The following is a 21,068-nucleotide window of genomic DNA, read 5'->3' as shown; positions in this document are numbered from 1 at the left end:
AAATAGTCTTTCTTAGAGCCAGGAAAATTCTTTATTCCAGAAATCAAAAGACGATTTCCTCTAACATCAAAATGAATCACTAAGTAACTTTGAACCAAGATAAAATAGTCTACCATCATGAATCCTTTTGAAATACAGGTGTTCCCTCTCCCCATTTTAACAAGGCTTATTTAATTAAAACTTCTGGAAAATTAGTAAACTGATAAAGACTATAAAATAATAACCTACAAATAAATAGCTCCAAATATAAACAGGTGTTTGAAAATTATATAGTCAGTGTAGTTTCTTGATATAAATGCTAACACTGCTTTGATTATATAAGATCATAAAAGCTAGAGAAAGAAATGCTTGTTAAGGAAACAAATAATTCTCCTTTATATTATTCTCTACGTTAGCTCATCTATTTATTAATAGGAGAAGGAAAGTAATCTTTGCCAGTAGGTGGTGCTTTTGTACAAAACATCACTCAAAGATAAACTCGTTTCTGACTAATTTTATATCACTATACATCTTGAGTTTGTATTGCATCTCCCAAAAAGCCAGCCCCAAGTTACTTCACTTTTTTTCTGAAATATATACTTTTTCTCTCAGTGCTCATAATGACATTGTTAGTGCCCACTAATTCTCTCCACTGGAAAGCAGCGTAATTACATACATTAGTAAGTAGGCTTGCTTTCCTTTGTTCAAAATGGGTGTGTCTGTATGGATAATTCTTCACTTGGATTCTTCCTCAATAAAAGAGAGTACCATGCTCTTTTGACAATATAGTCAAGTAATCCTGACTCTAGCTGTGGAAGTCAGTGTAATTAGTGTAAGAAGAGTAAAAGCATCTTAAAATTGATGCCAGCAATGCCACTATGGTTTATCCTGATCAAAGTCATTGTGATTGCTAACCTACACTCAAGGGCTTAATGCTTTTTTCCTCTAGAATTCCAAGTTTCTAAATTTTCCCAGATTTTGGAAGAAGGAAAAATTATTCTCTCTTGGAATATATGAGGATTAAGGATTATAAACACAGTAAAATCACACTACATCCTTCTTGGCAACAAGCTTTCGTTAGGCAACACCAGATTCATCAACTAATGCCAATGATAAATAATAGGAGTGGTAGCCTAAGAACCGCATCAGGGAGTGACTAACATTAATAAAATTGAGGTCATTGTGGAACACAGAGTATTTTCATCTCATGTAACTGCAAAAGGATGAAGAAAGTCAAATTATCAGTTCTAATGGAGTAGAAAGTCTTAAGTGTTTGAAAACCAACATTTAAACTTTCTGCAGATAATTTTCAATTTCCCTCCCCCTTTCCCTTTTTTCCACCTCCAAAGCTTTTTACCAGATATAATTATTGTGCAGCATATGAGTTCCAGTCATTTAAAATTTAACTCCCTTCACTTTCTCTGAAGACTACGTAACTCCATCTGTATGTGCTTATTAATTGGAGGCAAATATTTATATTGATAATAAGCTTTTAAAAATAATATTCAAACACAAGCATTAGTAAATCAAGGAAGTCTAATTCCAGAGCTAAACACTGTATCTAAATGCTTAGAAATTTAATTTTTAGAACTAGTCTAGGGATAGAGTCCATGAACACAGAAAATGCTTTTTCCATTGTGTCTTAAACCTTTCTGAAATGGTAACCTATATGTTTAGGGAGGCTGTCAGAGACTAGAGATATAATTCATGAGGACTGGACCAGTTAAATACTGTAATTACTACCGGGCAAATCAACAAAGGCATCCTAAATCGCCCTAAGAAGGCGATGCCCTTATGTGCTTCCAAGCACATTCTCTTCACTCTGGGCATGCTCTGGTGTCTATGCAAGTCTTTAAGCTGATGTTTGATGTAATTGTGAGTTCCTGGGGCCTCCAGGCCTCCTTCATCTGTAACTGGGTTTCCTTTCCTCCTACAGAGCTTGCACTAGCACTCATTTATCTCAGAGTTCAAATCTCTCCCTGCCTTCTACTCAAAGCCTCAACATCAAGTCAGAACCTGTTTCTCCTCCTAGAGACCGTACCACCACCCCTTCGAGATACCCACAACACACGCGCCACGAGGCGGGGAGATCTCCTGTTGACAGCTTGAGCAGCTGTAGCAGTTCGTACGACGGGAGCGACCGAGAGGATCACCGGAACGAATTCCACTCCCCCATTGGACTCACCAGACCTTCGCCGGACGAAAGGGAAAGTCCCTCAGTCAAGCGCATGCGACTTTCTGAAGGATGGGCAACATGATCAGATTATTACTTACTAGTTTTTTTTTTTCTTGCAGTGTGTGTGTGTGCTATACCTTAATGGGGAAGGGGGGTCGATATGCATTATATGTGCCGTGTGTGGAAAAAAAAAAAGTCAGGTACTCTGTTTTGTAAAAGTACTTTTAAATTGCCTCAGTGATACAGTATAAAGATAAACAGAAATGCTGAGATAAGCTTAGCACTTGAGTTGTACAACAGAACACTTGTACAAAATAGATTTTAAGGCTAACTTCTTTTCACTGTTGTGCTCCTTTGCAAAATGTATGTTACAATAGATAGTGTCATGTTGCAGGTTCAACGTTATTTACATGTAAATAGACAAAAGGAAACATTTGCCAAAAGCGGCAGATCTTTACTGAAAGAGAGAGCAGCTGTTATGCAACATATAGAAAAATGTATAGATGCTTGGACAGACCCGGTAATGGGTGGCCATTGGTAAATGTTAGGAACACACCAGGTCACCTGACATCCCAAGAATGCTCACAAACCTGCAGGCATATCATTGGCGTATGGCACTCATTAAAAAGGATCAAAGACCATTAAAAGAGGACCATACCTACTAAAAAAAATGTGGAGTTGGAGGGCTAACGTATTTAATTAAATAAATAAATAAATCTGGGTCTGCATCTCTTATTAAATAAAAATATAAAAATATGTACATTACATTTTGCTTATTTTCATATAAAAGGTAAGACAGAGTTTGCAAAGCATTTGTGGCTTTTTGTAGTTTACTTAAGCCAAAATGTGTTTTTTTCCCCTTGATAGCTTCGCTAATATTTTAAACAGTCCTGTAAAAAACCAAAAAGGACTTTTTGTATAGAAAGCACTACCCTAAGCCATGAAGAACTCCATGCTTTGCTAACCAAGATAACTGTTTTCTCTTTGTAGAAGTTTTGTTTTTGAAATGTGTATTTCTAATTATATAAAATATTAAGAATCTTTTAAAAAAAATCTGTGAAATTAACATGCTTGTGTATAGCTTTCTAATATATATAATATTATGGTAATAGCAGAAGTTTTGTTATCTTAATAGCGGGAGGGGGGTATATTTGTGCAGTTGCACATTTGAGTAACTATTTTCTTTCTGTTTTCTTTTACTCTGCATACATTTTATAAGTTTAAGGTCAGCTGTCAAAAGGATAACCTGTGGGGTTAGAACATATCACATTGCAACATCCTAAATTGTTTTTAATACATTAGCAATCTATTGGGTCAACTGACATCCATTGTATATACTAGTTTCTTTCATGCTATTTTTATTTTGTTTTTTGCATTTTTATCAAATGCAGGGCCCCTTTCTGATCTCACCATTTCACCATGCATCTTGGAATTCAGTAAGTGCATATCCTAACTTGCCCATATTCTAAATCATCTGGTTGGTTTTCAGCCTAGAATTTGATATGCTTTTTAGAAATATGCCCAGAATAGAAAAGCTATGTTGGGGCACATGTCCTGCAAATATGGCCCTAGAAACAAGTGATATGGAATTTACTTGGTGAATAAGTTATAAATTCCCACAGAAGAAAAATGTGAAAGACTGGGTGCTAGACAAGAAGGAAGCAGGTAAAGGGATAGTTGCTTTGTCATCCGTTTTTAATTATTTTAACTGACCCTTGACAATCTTGTCAGCAATATAGGACTGTTGAACAATCCCGGTGTGTCAGGACCCCCAAATGTCACTTCTGCATAAAGCATGTATGTCATCTATTTTTTCTTCAATAAAGAGATTTAATAGCCATTTCAAGAAATCCCATAAAGAACCTCTCTATGTCCCTTTTTTTAATTTAAAATGACTCTTGTCTAATATTCGTCTATAAGGGATTAATTTTCAGACCCTTTAATAAGTGAGTGCCATAAGAAAGTCAATATATATTGTTTAAAAGATATTTCAGTCTAGGAAAGATTTTCCTTCTCTTGGAATGTGAAGATCTGTCGATTCATCTCCAATCATATGCATTGACATACACAGCAAAGAAGATATAGGCAGTAATATCAACACTGCTATATCATGTGTAGGACATTTCTTATCCATTTTTTCTCTTTTACTTGCATAGTTGCTATGTGTTTCTCATTGTAAAAGGCTGCCGCTGGGTGGCAGAAGCCAAGAGACCTTATTAACTAGGCTATATTTTTCTTAACTTGATCTGAAATCCACAATTAGACCACAATGCACCTTTGATTGTATCCATAAAGGATGCTAGCCTGCCTTGTACTAATGTTTTATATACTAAAAAAAAAAAAATCTATCAACCATTTCATATATATCCCACTACTCAAGGTATCCATGGAACATGAAAGAATAACATTTATGCAGAGGAAAAACAAAAACATCCCTGAAAATATACACACTCATACACACACATGCACAGGGGAAAAAAATAAGAAAATCATTTTCCTCACCATAGACTTGATCCCATCCTTACAACCCATCCTTCTAACTTGATGTGTATAAAATATGCAAACATGTCACAAATGTTCTTTGTCATTTCAAAATACTTTAGTATATCAATATCAGTAGATACCAGTGGGTGGGAAACGGTCATTACATGAAAATATGAAGAAATAGCCATATTAGTTTTTTTACCTGCAATTTGCCTCAGCAACAAAGAAAAAGTGAATTTTTAATGCTGAAGATAAAGTAAGCTAAAGTACCAGCAGAAGCCTTGGCTATTTATAGCAGTTCTGACAATAGTTTTATAAGAACATGAAGAGAACAGAATCACTTGAAAATGGATGCCAGTCATCTCTTGTTCCCACTACTGAATTCTTATAAAGTGGTGGCAAGATAGCGAAGGGATAATCTGAGAATTTTTTAAAGATGATTTAATGAGAAGAAGCACAATTTTGATTGTGATGAGTCACTTTCTGTAAACAATCTTGGTCTATCTTTACCCTTATACCTTATCTGTAATTTACCATTTATTGTATTTGCAAAGCTAGTATGGTTTTTAATCACAGTAAATCCTTTGTATTCCAGACTTTAGGGCAGAGCCCTGAGGGAGTATTATTTTACATAACGCGTCCTAGAGTAACATTTTAGGCAACATTCTTCATTGCAAGTAAAAGAACCATAAGTGGCATTTTACACGGCTGCGAGTATTGTTATATCTAATCCTATTTTAAAAGATTTTTGGTAATATGAAGCTTGAATACTGGTAACAGTGATGCAATATACACAAGCTGCACAACCTGTATATTGTATGCATTGCTGCGTGGAGGCTGTTTATTTCAACCTTTTTAAAAATTGTGTTTTTTAGTAAAATGGCTTATTTTTTCCCAAAGGTGGAATTTAGCATTTTGTAATGATGAATATAAAAATACCTGTCATCCCCAGATCATTTAAAAGTTAACTAAAGTGAGAATGAAAAAACAAAATTCCAAGACACTTTTTAAAAGAATGTCTGCCCTCACACACTTTTATGTATTTGTTTTTCTTACATACCCATCTTTTAACTTAGAGATAGCATTTTTTGCCCTCTTTATTTTGTTGTTTGTTTCTCCAGAGAGTAAATGCTTTGTAGTTCTTCCTTTAAAAAACATTTTTTTAAAGAAGAAGCCACTTGAACCCTCAATAAAGGCTGTTGCCTAAGCATGGCATACTTCATCTGTTCTCATTTGTGCCATCTGCCGTGATGTCGTCACTTTTATGGCGTTAATTTCCTGCCACTACAGATCTTTTGAAGATTGCTGGAATACTGGTGTCTGTTAGAATGCTTCAGACTACAGATGTAATTAAAGGCTTTTCTTAATATGTTTTAACCAAAGATGTGGAGCAATCCAAGCCACATATCTTCTACATCAAATTTTTCCATTTTGGTTATTTTCATAATCTGGTATTGCATTTTGCCTTCCCTGTTCATACCTCAAATTGATTCATACCTCAGTTTAATTCAGAGAGGTCAGTTAAGTGACGGATTCTGTTGTGGTTTGAATGCAGTACCAGTGTTCTCTTCGAGCAAAGTAGACCTGGGTCACTGTAGGCATAGGACTTGGATTGCTTCAGATGGTTTGCTGTATCATTTTTCTTCTTTTTCTTTTCCTGGGGACTTGTTTCCATTAAATGAGAGTAATTAAAATCGCTTGTAAATGAGGGCATACAAGCATTTGCAACAAATATTCAAATAGAGGCTCACAGCGGCATAAGCTGGACTTTGTCGCCACTAGATGACAAGATGTTATAACTAAGTTAAACCACATCTGTGTATCTCAAGGGACTTAATTCAGCTGTCTGTAGTGAATAAAAGTGGGAAATTTTCAAAAGTTTCTCCTGCTGGAAATAAGGTATAATTTGTATTTTGCAGACAATTCAGTAAAGTTACTGGCTTTCTTAGTGATGCAGTGTCCGTGGTGCATTTTTTTAAATTAATGTTTTGCTGTTTAAATTTATTCAATTTTATTGCGTTTTTTAAAAAGCAGCTTATGCCACAAGCACAAATGAGCTTTCTCAGTTTTCAACTCAAAATATTATATGAATAGATGGATATGTGTGTTTGTGTGGGAGGGATGTGAATTGGATAACAGTTCTTAGGGTATTACAGAATTCAGCCAGTGGTAGAAGTTTAAGGTTCTTATTGAATGGTTCAACTTCTTTATCAAAGAAGTTCCGTGAAGATCTTTGATAACCTGTTTAAATGTACAGAATTTTTCAAAAGCCACTGTGAAAAGCAGTACCATAAGTTCTTTTTTAACTAAAATCTGTAGAAAGTGTTTCCAAAAGCAGTTCCTTTTTTCTTCATCAGAATAATTTCTAAAAGTTGAAAACATAGGCTTATAAATCTGAATAAATTAGTGAATTCATACATTTTAGAGACTGTGAAATATATCCATTATTAACATTCACTAATAATCTCTAAAGGGGAATGTCCTTAAAACGAGCGATACAAAGATTAATTTAAAAACTGAAAAGGAAAACAAGACACCACCAGTTAGTCAGCTGGAGAACTTGGGCTTTTCATTAGTAGTGATATCTGCTCCGAAAAGAATGCGGTTCGAGGAAATGTTGCATATGGCTTCAAAATAGCAGTGCTTTCTGCTTTGTTCTCTTGTATTCATTTTCAGCAAACATGTATTAAGCAATTATTATATGTAACTCATGGTGATTCCAGGATGAATGAAGATGTAGCCCTTTCTCTTAGGAAACTTATAAACTAATAGGAGATAAAAGGCATTCTCAGGAAAGTCTACAAAGTACTATGAGGGAGCCACTTTGGCCATCCTGGGGCAGAGCAGACCAGAGGCTCAGAGCATGGACACTTCCTCATCCACCCAGCAGAAGCCTTTCACTTGATTTTGAAGGTGGGCAGGATTGAGAAAGGCCCAGAAGGGGATGAGTTCAAGGCTGTTTGTGGGCATGCAACCCCTGCAGTCACACATGGCCTTACCTTGTGTTTCATTTAATGTTCTGCTATCATTATCCTGATAGTATCCTGATAATAAAATTATCCTTAATAATTTTATATTTGAGTTTGAATGTTGTAAGTAAAGTCCTATAGGACAATAGAGCATGTGCCTGAACAGAGGAGATACACAGGAAAAAGTGAACTGTTTTATATTTTAGTACCTTTAACAGAGAACCTTTTATTTCACTTTTTCAACAAGGACTTCCACATTTTCATTCTGCACTGGGCCCTGGAATTATGACACCATCCCTGGATGTGGGCATTTCACAAGGAAGAAATAATAGATACAAAGGTACAGAGATGGGAAAGCAAGAGACAAACTTGCAGGAATTGTGGGCCTTTCTGTTTATGTAAAGTGTAGCCGTGTGTAGGGGAGCAGTGAGAGACAAGACTGGAAGAGTTATTTTGCCTCTGATTATATAATCACAAATTTAAAAGAAAGGTTTAAGCAAGTAATTGAAAGATTTAGGAGAGAGAAAATTGTCAGAATTCAGTAAACGGTTAGATTAATGGTAGGAGTGGTGATAGATAAGGAATTGTTGAAGTTTACAGTTTTAGGCTTAAATGATTAGGATCCTAGTAATGTCCAAATTGGAAATTGAGAGGTCACTGCTTTGTGAGGAAGGTAGTCACTTCAGTTTTCAGTATGTTGAGTTAGAATATGAGAATGTTGTAACTAAAGACTTAAATTCAGGATATCAGTTAATGCTGGCCTGATTTGGATGTGTGGGTGTTTTTTTTTTCTTTCAATTATGTTTGAAAGTCTGGATTAAATAGAGATACTGAATTTGGCAAGGGAACCCTATTCAGAACAGAGCATCTGAATTTTCATCTTGTGATTTCAGAAAACCCTTTTTCCATTTTGTTTGCATATTTCTATGGCATCTTTCCTATGTGTTATCCTTGCAGACTGACTTCTAAACAAGATCCAGTGATGAAGGAGGAAAGCCAAGTTCACTTCCCTACTGTGCATATCCCTTGGATTCCAGCTGTCCAAATTGCCTGAGAGCAAATATCTCCATCACCAAAAATGAGGCTGCTCTTTAACCTCTCCTGTCCCAAGCACAGCCTCCTTCCTGGGAACTTTTGTTAAGAGTTAGAATTAGGAAAACATAGGAAAACGGTCATTGTTTCTGGCCTTAAAGTAGTTTCTGATCTTACCGATAACCTTGGCTGCCAAATCATCAGCTCCATCTCTTACCCAGTCTGGATTGCTTCAGACTGGAGGAAGAACTTCCAGCCCTCATATACCCATGTTTAGTAGCCAACTTCTAGAAAGGATGCTCACCATTTGAATCTGGCAACTCAGTACAAGGGCCAGACTGAAATGGGAGGAAACATGAACTCCTAGTGGGACAATTCTACATGGAATAGAAAGTAGTTAGGAGAGCACTTTGCTCAAACACTCCAGGACCAGAAATGTAGGGGCCTTGTTAGTTTCCTTGACACGCTCCATCAAGGGAGAGCCAATGCCTGGGAGGTTGCAATGGTAGGGGCAACCTGAGGAAACAGACGTTGAAGTTGGCCTGTGAGTGGGGGCAAGACACTAACAGTTCCTTCACTACAATGGACTTGACCTACATGATCTTATTTAACCTACTTGATGACACTGTGACAAGGGTGCAGTTTTTTTGAGAGGTCTTGGTTAATAATTAAACCAACTATGCCCCTTACAAGCTAAGTAACATTTGTCAACTTATTTATTCCCTCTAAGCACTGATTTTATCACGAAGTCACAGAGTTTATCACTAACTCAGAGGGTTGCTGAGGCTCCATTAAGACTTGATGGGTGCTAATCACTAAAAAGATTGGGAGCCCTACTCTCCCACAAGTTACTCAAAGTAAACACAATGCTACTCTGTAAAATAATGGTAAAAGAAGTCAACAAAGTTCTGATTTTTCCTATGATGACCACAGTATGCTATTTTATTTCTTTAGGAACATCATGTTCCCAAAAGATAATTTGGTAGAATCCTACTTTGCTAATGCTCAAAGCACATACTCCACTTACAGAGAAAGCCGAGCTGTACAGGTATTCATCCCAAAGCTTCACACTACTAGTGCTAAATATATCAAAACACAGGCTTTTCTAGAAGTGATAGTTACAGAAACAATTACTTTCTTCAAACATTTATTCCAGAAATATTCTATATGATATACTCGTTTATTTTTACAAATGAGAGAGCCCTGTTTGGAAATGCAAACCTATGTGCATGCAAAAGCTTATATGTGTAATATTCATGATTAAAGTATAGGGAAGATGCCTATCCCTACAGGAGTGCTTAAGTAAATTGTGGTACATCCTCCCAATTGAACCCTATGTAACCATTTTTTGAAAAACACAAAACAAACTAAAGCCTCTATGTACTGATATGGAAAACTCCAGAACATATCATTAGGTAAAAAGCAATAATAGAGCAGTGTATAGAGTAAGCTACCTTTCAGGTAAGAAAAGGAGGAGAACAAAACAATAAGTTTTCTTAAATTTGCATAAAGAAACCCTAGAAGAACACACAAAGAAATGAAAATACAGCGGGGCACGGTGGCTCACGTCTGTAATCCCAGCACTTTGGGAGGCCAAGACAGGTGGATCACCTGAGCTCGGGAGTTTGAGACCAGCCTGGCCAACATGGTGAAACCCCGTCTCCACTAAAAATAAAAAAACAAAATTAGCTGGTGTGCTGGCACACCTGTAATCCGAGCTACTCGGGAGGCTGAGGCAGGAGAATTGCTTGAACCCAGGAGGCAGAAGTTGCAGTGAGCCGAGATTATGCCACTGCACTCCAGCCTGGGTGACAAAGCAAGACTCCATCTAAAAAAAATCAAAAATAAAAAACTTAAAAAAAAAAAAACAGAAATGAAGAAAGTAGTTACCAACATGGCAAGGGGTTGGGGAAAGAGGTGAATGAGAGGAAAGATTTAACAACACATACTTTTAAATATTGTTTTTATTTTTGAACTATATGATATGCTACTTATTTTTTTTTAAGATTTTAGTTTGAAAAAAAGCCTTCCCCAAAAAAGCAAATGCCACACACTGAATAGATTTACAGGGAACTTCCTCTAATGAAGCAGCCTTTGGAAAGAAAACGCCAGTGTGTAGAGCAAACCTTAGGACTGATAGGCTCGCCTCTAGGATTCTCCAGGCACAGACAGCCTCAGCTGTCAGTTCTGGATGACACGACCACAACCTTAAGGTTAGCAGTTTGCTTCTCTATTGACTACACTAACTGGCCAAAGAGCCTTACTCAAGCAAGAAGTTTTCTATAATTAAATCACAAATATGAATTTAGAATCCATCCTATAAGGTTTAATTTACTCTGCCTAATTAATAATCGGTTTATCCTATCAGCCATCTAATATTAAGACTATAAATCTAGAGATCTTGGCTGAATTTCTGTTGCTTCCTTGCTCATTGCCATTGTAACCTGCTCCCCTATGACCAACCCAGCTATAGTATTAGAACACAGAAAGCATGTCATCCTTACCAACTCCTGTGTCCGTAACAATCAGCTGAAATTGCATGGAGACTGTTACTTTTTGGTATTTTCAAATTCATCAGCTAAATTTCCAAGTAAGATTTGGGAGGCTGAAAATAATATTTTTCACTATTTTCCATCTTTTCATTCTTCCCATTTACTATCCTGGTTTATGTGCTTTGCATGTGAAAAAAATTATTTGAGCAAATCAAAAAACATTTTCTTTACTTCAGAATTCTACTGGCAATAAAAGAATAATGCTTTCCCTCATGAATATGTACAATTGTTATTTATCAATTGAAATAAAATTTTTTTTCAAAATTAAAGAATAATACTTTCTGGCCATGAGTGATAGCTTACACCCTGTAATCCCAATGGTTTGGGAGGCTGAGGTGAGCACATCACTTGAGCCCAGGAGTTTAACACCAGCCCGAACAACATAGTGAGACCCCTGTCCTACAAAAAAAATTTAAAAATTAGCCTGTCATGGTGGTGCACACCTATAGTCATAGCTATTCTGGAGGCTGAGGCAAAAGGGTCACTGGAGCCCAGGAGTTAAAGGTTATAGTGAGCTATGATTGCATTATTGCACTCCAGCCTGGGGGACACAGCAAGACCCTGTAGCTATGAGAGAGAGAGAGAGAGAATAATAGTTTCTTCTATCTCTCTCCTGAATCCCCCAACTAGTAATGATATTTGTCCTTTGAGTTTAACGACTACGAAACAACTCAGAAAAATGATTTTTCTCTTCTAACCAATGTGTCCTCTCCAGAGTCCACTTTAAATGTACTGACAATATAAAGACATACACAACAGCCCTTCCTCACCTACCTTGATAAAGCCCGGTTTTCTTCCTGCCTTTTCAATAATGCATTTTGTAGACTCTGAGAATAGAAGAGAGAGTTCCTATGAAATATAAAATCAAGAAACAGGAGACATGATACATTGAACTTCTGTATTTAAAAAATTACGTATGACTAGTTATTAGATAAACCAGAATGTAACTAATTTTGGTGCTAATTGTGATAACAATTATTAAAAATCACTCATTAAAATTTATGTGAGGATTATGCTGTATGAAAGAACCTGGGCACAAAAGAGTACAAACTGTATAATTGCATTTATATACAGTTCAAGAACAGACAAAACTAATCTATGCTGATAGAAATGAGAACAGTAGTTGCCAGTTGGTAGCAGTGGGAACTGACTAGAAGGGGGCACCAAGGGACTTACTTCAGTGACAGAAAAGTTATATATCTTGACTGGGATCGTTTGTTAAAATTCACCTAGCATACATTTAAGATCTGTGTATTTCACTCTGTGTAAATTTTACCTGAATTTTAAAATGCTTATATGAAGAGAAATCTCAAATTCAGAATATTGTGTAAGAAATAGTAGTAGGGAGGCCAAGCACGATGGCTCATGCCTGTAATCCCAGCACTTTGGGAGGCCAAGGTGGGCGGATCACGAGGTCAAGAGATCGAGACCATCCTGGGGAATATGGTGAAACCCCATCTCTACTAAAAATACAAAAATTAGCGGGGCATGGTGGCGCGCACCTGTAGTCCCAGCTACTCAGGAGCCTGAGGCAGGAGAATTGCTTGAATCCAGGAGGCGGAGGTTGCAGTGAGCCGAGATCACGCCACTGCAATCCAGCCTGCCAATAGAGCAAGACTCTGTTTCAAAAAAAAAAAAAGAAAAGAAAAGAAAAGAAAAGAAAAAGAAAAAGAAATAGTAGTAGGGGCTACCACTCTAAGGTATCTCCTGTTGAAGTATATGATGGCTTGCTTCAATACAGATAATCATTATGCTTCCATTGAGCCCTGATTCAAATCAAGATAAACTACTCAAATAATATTAGTTCTCTTAAATACTTTGAACATACTCCACTATAATATTTGTTGTAATGTTATATTACCATAGACAAAGGGAGGTAAATTTCAGCTCAATCCTGATCAAGTTAACACAAATGCTAAAGTAGTAGCAGTAATCTAATATAATTACATCGAGACTGATCATGTAATGTAACAATACACATCACATAAACTGACTACTTCAAGGATGAAGATATTATTTATTGCAGAATATTAAATGGCTTGATTATTTTGCTATCCCAGGTCTTATATCATATTCTTACTAACTCTTGCTCAACGTAATGTTAAACCTCAGAAGATAAAAAGAATAAGAAAGCTGAAATTATTATATTTTGTCTCTAGACTGTCCAAAACGAGGCTTCATTAATTTTCACCCCAGGGAAACTATTTGAAGCTTCAATATATATAGTACCAAGAGTGACAGTCAATGCAACCGGTAATATTAAAGCACCTTCCTATAAAATTGATCATTCAACCATTCATCTTTGAGGGTTAAATAAAGGACAACACAAATAAAAATAAAAGGCCCGGGTGCATTTTGAGGTGCACTTAGTGAGATTAAGTGCAAGGCCTATCTGCTTAAGTCCTCTGAAGCTAGCAGTGGAATTTCATGAGTGTATGAATTTCAGAGAAAAGTACATATGATCAATAGAAAAAAATGCTTAAATGGGAGGAGGGCAGTAGACATTGCAATATTCTCTTAATTATTAAGAAAAAAAGATGTCAAACATTAAAACAAAAGATTCTTCATAAAGCATTAGAAACTATTTGTTGTTAATGCATTTGATCAAATATGTGTATATAATTCTAATTGACATTCAGCATTTATATGCACACATGCATAATACATATATAACACACATACATAATGTATATATAGTTCAAGAACATGAATTAGATTGATACAATCAACAGTAGAAAAGAAGCCTTGATTTTATCTACATGGATATTTGTCTTGGAAAATGAACTCTATGATAGCAGATTTCCCATGCTGGCTTTTGCTGTCCTTTGTCTGTCACCACCACAAGGCTGTGCACACCCAACACAAGCAAACGTCAGTGTTTGAGGACAAGCAGAAAGAATATAAGAAAACCGCATTCTAGAAAGTAGATATTTGGGTCAAATTTATAAGGTCACATTATAAGGATGACTGCTCTGTTTCTCCTGGATAACATCAAAGAGTGACCATTGTATTACTCCCAATATTTCTTCATGCCGAAAAGGAGGATGTAAAGGTGCACTTGTGTAGAAAAGGTGAGGAAGCAAGTGTCCTATAGAGATACCCAAACACCAGCATTTGTTTTATTATAAACCATCATATAGATTAAAATAATCTTCAAATGTGATCTTGTGCTATTTTAATTATGTAATAAGTAATGTCTTAAGTACTTAGTAATATATAACTTATTATATATTAAGAAATATTTTAATCTTTATCATGACATGGTATGGTCAAAAGGTTACAAACTTTGACACCTGTGTTTAATGCCCCCTTGGCCAGCTACAAGTTATGAAAAAAAATTTTTAACAACTCTTGGTCAGTTTCTTCATCTGTAAATGGAAATAATATCTATATTTAGGGATGTTATAAAGGTTTTTAAAACTATGTATACACACATATATGACTGTTATACACATTATACATAGATTTTTATATAGTTATGTGTATGTGCATATACATATACATACACACACACACATATGTGTGTATCACTCAGTATTTACCTATTTTAGCACACTATATAGCACTACACATTCACAGCATCTTAGTGAAAAATAAATATACCTCTAACGGATCTGAAAGGTTCTAGGGAGTAACTGGGGATAGTGAATGATTACTCTCCTTACCTGGAACCAACCACTAGGAGTAATGAACTAAATATTAAAAAATTTCTAAATGCAATTTTTAAAAATAATTTAAAATATGTTCAAAAAGATTAGAAAATGAAACTATTATGAAGAAGTATTATTGTTGGGAGACAGTCCTCTATGGGTCTCTCCCATTGATACACATCTTGTTGGGTTTGCCAGGAATGCAAATGCAGGACCAGCCTAGTCTCGTTTTGTCGCCCAGGTTGGAGTGCAGTGGTGCTATCTTGGCTCACTGCAACCTCCGCCTTTGGGGTTCAAACAATTATCCTGCATCAGCCTCCTGAGTAGCTAGGACTACAGGCATGAGACAGGGTTCCACCGTGTTGGCCAGGCTGGTCTTGAACTCCTGACCCTAAGTGATCTGCTACCTTAGCCTCCAAAAGTGCTGGGATTACAGGCGTTAGCCACTGTGCCCAGCCTCAAGACCAGACTACTCTTTAACCAGGTCATTTCTCAAGGTTGGATTTGCAGTGAGCAACCTTGAAAGATAAGGTAAAATCTTCCTCTGAGACAGAGTGGGCTTTTTTACTGCTTGTTATAAAAGTGGTGAATTCCCCAAACTTAGTGTTCCTCAGCTATACAAACCCACTGTGCACACAGCAACCATCCGAGCTATATCACACCACCATATCACACAGAACTGTGGACAAAGGGAATCAATGTAAATATGTTGATGCTCATGCTGTTTGCTGTGCCATGAGAAATAAATACTTTTGCCTGACTCAGGAGTCTCATGTCTTCTGCCAACCTCTATCAAACAGTGACAGGCTTACTCAATAGCTTCTAACTTTTGGCGGGGGGATGGGTTGGTGGCAGAAACATGTTTCTTTTTTAAAAAGGAAGGGCAAGGCTCCCACAGTTTTCATTCGAATATATGAAAAGACCCCCTGGAATCCAGTAGCTAATGTTCTTGCCCAAGTGGTAGATGGGGTATGGGTGGAAGTGAGTAAGAGTTACCCACTGTTTTACCTGTTAAACAGTGAGATAGATAATGAGAGCTAAAACTGAAGCAAGCTACAGAAATGGTGTCTTAGCTGTTGCTCACAAATGGGCAGAGGAAGGGATATTAACATTACAAAGGAACAGAAAACTCCAGCTAAAAGATAGTGTGGCTGTGGCTATGCAGTGAAGCAATTCCTAAAACTGAAATAAGTGATGTCAGAAATAGGGATTTTGCTCATCAATATAGACCTTCAGGTAAACTGCAAACATTAGAAGTTTGGTTGCACCATGAGCAGGCAGCATCTCAAAAGCAAAAGTGAACAGGGCTGGCCATGCCTGTCTACCTGGTCTGTGCTATTGTCAAACTTGCCTAGCAACAAGAAAGAGGCACTGGATGTTGGGTGGCTGAAAGCTCACAAGACAAAATGTAATGACATAGACAAGGACAAAAAGAAAGGGACCCCTGGACCTAGGCACTCTCCAGATGCCAAAGGTGCACAGAGAAGGAAGCAGCACTGGGGCTAAGATATCCATCTTAGAGTCAAGGGTCAAGGGGAATGAAAAGGCTAAAAATTATGTTTCTTCCTAATATCCCCACCAATGGACTAGCCTCACCAGCAACGCTGCACCTCCCAACCTCACATCTGGGGAATAGCATGATGTGGGTACTGCTACTGTACCCCTTGATGAGCATGTGTTAGACTCCTTGACCTGTATCCCTGTAGGGAAAAATGCACCTGAATTCAACTGATGGAGTCTAGGCAAAGTTCACAGTAGATACATAAACTAAAGTGACCTTATGGGTGGGGCATTTATGCTACCACTATGTACTATTGTGACTTCCACATCTGAACATGTAATGAAATTAAGGTGGTATGTGCCTATACTTCCCTGTTCCATCAGTGATAGACAGGACCCATACAGGAATCACTACATGCACCCTCCCTTTAGGGTGGTCAAGAACAATAAAAACCCAGAGGCAGAAAAGACATCACAGCTTCAGTTAAAGACTTAAAGGCTGCCAGATTCTCAGAGAGGTCATTTTCAGGACCTCTCAAGACACCATCACTGCCTAACATAGGTGAAAAAGGAAGCTATTAACCTGCTACTAAGGTCTTGCTGAAAGCCGTGCAAGCATTGTGAATCTCTGCCCTGCCATTCCCATTTTAGTTCAGGTCAACTTCAACTTGATGATTAACAAGCTAGGAATGCCCAACAGGCATTATGAGTCAAATGGAAATGGTATATCAAGAGTACAGGCAGCCTGGCCCTGGCAGCATTTTGGCTTTACATGAAAAAGTGGCAGCTACCCCTGTGGGGACTTCCTTATCCCTGACTCCACCATGTGTAGCAAAACCAATAGTTCAATGGAATTCTATTCACAGAGGTTTTCCTAAATATTTGGGCCTAGCTCACTGATGATTTAACTAAATTAAAAGCTGACAGTATCTACTAGGAGGCAGTAATCATCCAGCTTCAATGGCAGACTGGAAGACTGTGGTCAAGACCTGTCATCACAATGAGTTGAATTGAAAGCCATTATCCTTGCCTTACACAATACTTCTGAGGGCCACACATGTTGTATTTTTACTGATTCTTTGTCTGTAGTCAATAGCTTAGACATCTGGTTTGGCAGAATAAAGACAGCCTTGTTTAAGGGCAACAAACTAAAAACAAATTGTGGTTGCCGATCGAATAATCTGGGTCACTCAGTACATACCTTTGTAAAGATTCATTTTTGAATGAGAATGACTGGAATCAAGCTGCTAAGCCTGAACTTTCCAGACAGCCACGATTGTCACCTGGATCTATTATAGCATCGCACAGAGCAACACAGCCATCATCATGGAATGGGCACATATTAAAAAACAATGTTTCTGGTGCAGATGCCACCACTGCATGCCAGACTTATGACTTTTGCCAAAAATTGGTCTTTCGATGAAGAATTCACTATACTTCAGCAGACATTGTCCCTGCCTTTACTTGAAAAATTTATTATATTGGACCTTTGATTCACTGTTTGACTACCATTGATGCCTTACCACTGTTGACAATTTTTCAGGTTATGGTATTGCAGTTCTAGACTAATCATCTGACTGTAGTCATACCTTTATGGTCTTTAATCAAACTCATGTTTTCAGCTTTCTAGATAATCTATAGTCAGAATGTATGCCTGCTGTCTCAAAGGCCACCCAACAATGAGCCAAAGGTCAAGGTATTTGTTGGGTATTCCATGCACCTAGCCATTTACAGGCATTTGATATTGTAGAGCCTTGGAACAGCATTTTCAAAATCAACACAAAAGGATTTCTGACTCCTTCTCCTTCACATTCTCCTGGGCCACACACCTAAGTAAGGCAGTCTAGTCCTTGAATGTAGCCATCCACAGAAAGGTTTCATCTCCTTTGCTTGACTCTTGGGTAATGATCAGAAAAGGATGGGAGGTTATCAATACCGATTTGGAAACTTTAGGATGCCACCCTGACCATTTCTGGGCATGATACTTATTTCTTTCCTTTAGCAGCAAACCAGGGGCTGGCATAACTGGTACACGCTCCAGGTGGCAAACTAGCCAAAATGGGGCTTCATCTGTTTTGTTCACTGTGGCATCCTAAGCTGCTAGAATGGTACCTGGCACAGAAGCAACTCCCAACAATATTTCATGAATTAGTGAATGAATTATATGAATAAAGTGTTCCATGACTGTTGGGACCTTTAAATTGGTTAAAAAATAGCTTAATATGTTAATACATTTAGATCTATTTTATCTATGGTAATTCCTAATACCATTTAATATAAGAATGAACCATCGTTTTTCATTTCCTCTACTGATGGACAATTATTTTGCATGTATCAACATGGAAAAATCTTAAAAACATAAGTTTTGGAGAAAAAGCAAATGTCTAGATACATAAATATGTAGTAAAAGATTTCCAAAATGCACAGGAGAAATATATATTAACTTTTAGAGAGTGGCTACCTCTGGAAAGAAAGAAAAGGAGAGTAGACAGGATTAGAAAGTGGAGGGATAATTTTTACTTATTTATTTTCTTTAAAAAGGCTACGTGAAAATTAAGATCTTTCAAATGTGAATGGTGGCTAATAAATTTTTGATATTCTGTTATTTCGTTAGCATTTTTCTGCACATTTGAATTATTTTGCACTCAAAAATAATTTTATTTTTTTTTTTGAGATGGTGTCTCGCTCTACCACCCAGACTAGAGTGCAGTGGTACAATCTCTACTCACCGCAACCTCCACCTCCCAGGCTCAAGCAATTCTCCCACCTCAGCCTCTCGAGTAGCTGAGATTATAGGCACGCATGCCATCTTACCAGGCTAATTTTTGAGTTTTAGCAGAAACGGGGTTTCGCCATGTTGCCCAGGCTGGTCTTGAACTCCTGACCTCAAGTGACCCACCTGCTTTGGCCTCCCAAAGTGCTGGGATTATGGGTGTGAGCCACTGCACCTGGCCAAAAAGTAAATTTTAAACTACAATAATATTTTCTGCTTTTGAATAAACTCCTTGATTACTATGGAAAACATAAGGACTTAAGTTCAATCTAAGATGAGCAACTAACATAATATTTTCATTAATTCTCAAAACCAATAATTTCTATCATAATTTGTATTTTATTTCATTTTATATTTTATTTTATTTTATATTTTATTTTGAGACAGGGTCTCAGTCTGTTGTCCAGGATGGAATGCAGTGGCATGATCATAGCTCACTATAACTCCGAACTCCTGGGCTCAGGTGATCTTCCCACTTCAGCCCCCGAGTAGCTGGGGCTACAGACATGTGCCACCATACCTTGTCAATTTTTTGTTGTTGTTTGTTTTTGGTAGAGACTGGGGTCTCCTCATGTTGCCCAGACTGGTCTCAAACTCCTGGGCTCAAGCAATCCTTCCACCTCAGCCTCTCAAAGTGCTGGGATTACAGCCGTAAGCCACCATGCTGGCCCATAATTTTTATTTTTATATGCATAAAAATAAAATTAAGCTAAATTGTATTTATTTATTTTCAGTTTTAATTAATTTTTTATCGTAGTCTTATCCCTTGCCCCTCTCCCACCCTTTCCCCTGAGTCCCCAAAGTCCATTGTCTCATTCTTATGCCTTTGTGTCCTCATAGCTTAGCTCCCATTTATGAGTGAGAACACATGATGTTTGGTTTTTGTTCCTGAGTTACTTCACTTAGAATAATGGTCTCCAATTCCATCCAAAGCTGAATTTTGAAAGAAGAAATACAATAGCATTTTATCATTTTATTTGTAGTCTTGTAAGCATATGGATAGGTTAATATTATTTCTCATATCAATTCTATGAGCAGCTAATAATGTCCCATTCCTAGATAATCTATGCAGTATTTCCACATAAACTTATACATACGTACTTAAAGGTTACATAGTTTTATAAGAGAGGTTCCCTCCACCCATAGTAAGTGAGTAATTCTGCAGAAACATGCTCCTCACTTTACACTTTACACATACCCAAATTATTTGCTATTGGATGCTGTATTCTACTTACAAATCCAGTCTCCTGTATGTTTCCTGTTGTTTTACCCAGCCCCTTGGGGGACTAGTTGAGAGCGTTTCAGCTAATTTAATATATAAGTTTGTTATACCAGCAAGAACATCTCTCTATAAGCTGAAAGAAGCCAGAGTGCTTTAAGTTGGCTTTAAAAAAAAAAAAATGTTAAAGCAAGTTAGAATCTTCAACTATGTTAAGTTAATGAATCAGGTACTAACTAGATAACTTGTAATTTCATACACCATTGCTACACATAAATGTGAGGTTAAATAAGAACGGGGGAAGAAGGAATTACATGTTCTCATGTGTTCATTTGCATTTTCCCCTACAGATTAGTGTCCTCTAATGCTGAATATTAAGGATTTTGAAATAGTTGACTGATGAGTTTCTTATTCTTCTATTATAAAATACATGTATCTGGAAAATAAGAACAACATAGCAAAAAAGTTTGAAGTAACTTTTACTAAGTTCTCAGGTAACTGAGTGTGTAAATTCTGTTAGACTTTGACCATGAAAAGAAGATAATGGCTGAGCAACAGAAGATGATCTTGTCAGCCATTTGTAACCAAAGGACATGACCAAGAGATGACCCAGAGTTGACTGTGATGTTCTCTTTGCTTTTTTTCTTCCCTAAGCAAATAGTTGTTAAATCCCAGGTGCAGAACAGCATGATTTTTGGTACTTGGAAAATAAAATAATTTTTTAAAGTATAGAC

At 37.1% G+C, this 21,068-nt stretch overlaps 1 protein-coding gene across 29 annotated transcripts in view; it reads left to right on the top strand.

Moving 5' to 3' along the window:
• Positions 1-6,591, top strand: part of MEF2C (myocyte enhancer factor 2C) — a 167,163-nt gene extending 160,572 nt beyond the window's left edge. For 16 of the 29 annotated variants that reach the window (XM_054489531.2, XM_054489537.2, XM_054489528.2 and 13 more), the window contains one exon: positions 1,916-6,591. In XM_054489531.2, coding sequence (XP_054345506.1) covers positions 1,916-2,237 — 322 coding nt within the window. In that variant the 3' untranslated portion in view covers positions 2,238-6,591. The remainder of the gene's footprint in view (positions 1-1,915) is intronic. The other 13 variants (XM_063664966.1, XM_063664967.1, XM_063664964.1 and 10 more) reach the window with 1 other exon arrangement.
• Positions 6,592-21,068: the final 14,477 nt, after the last annotated feature.

The sequence above is a fragment of the Pongo pygmaeus genome, chromosome 4 (assembly GCF_028885625.2).
Source record: "Pongo pygmaeus isolate AG05252 chromosome 4, NHGRI_mPonPyg2-v2.0_pri, whole genome shotgun sequence".
Lineage (NCBI taxonomy): Eukaryota > Metazoa > Chordata > Mammalia > Primates > Hominidae > Pongo > Pongo pygmaeus.
Note: the sequence above shows the minus strand (reverse complement) of the source record. Positions and strands in the feature narration are given on the sequence as shown.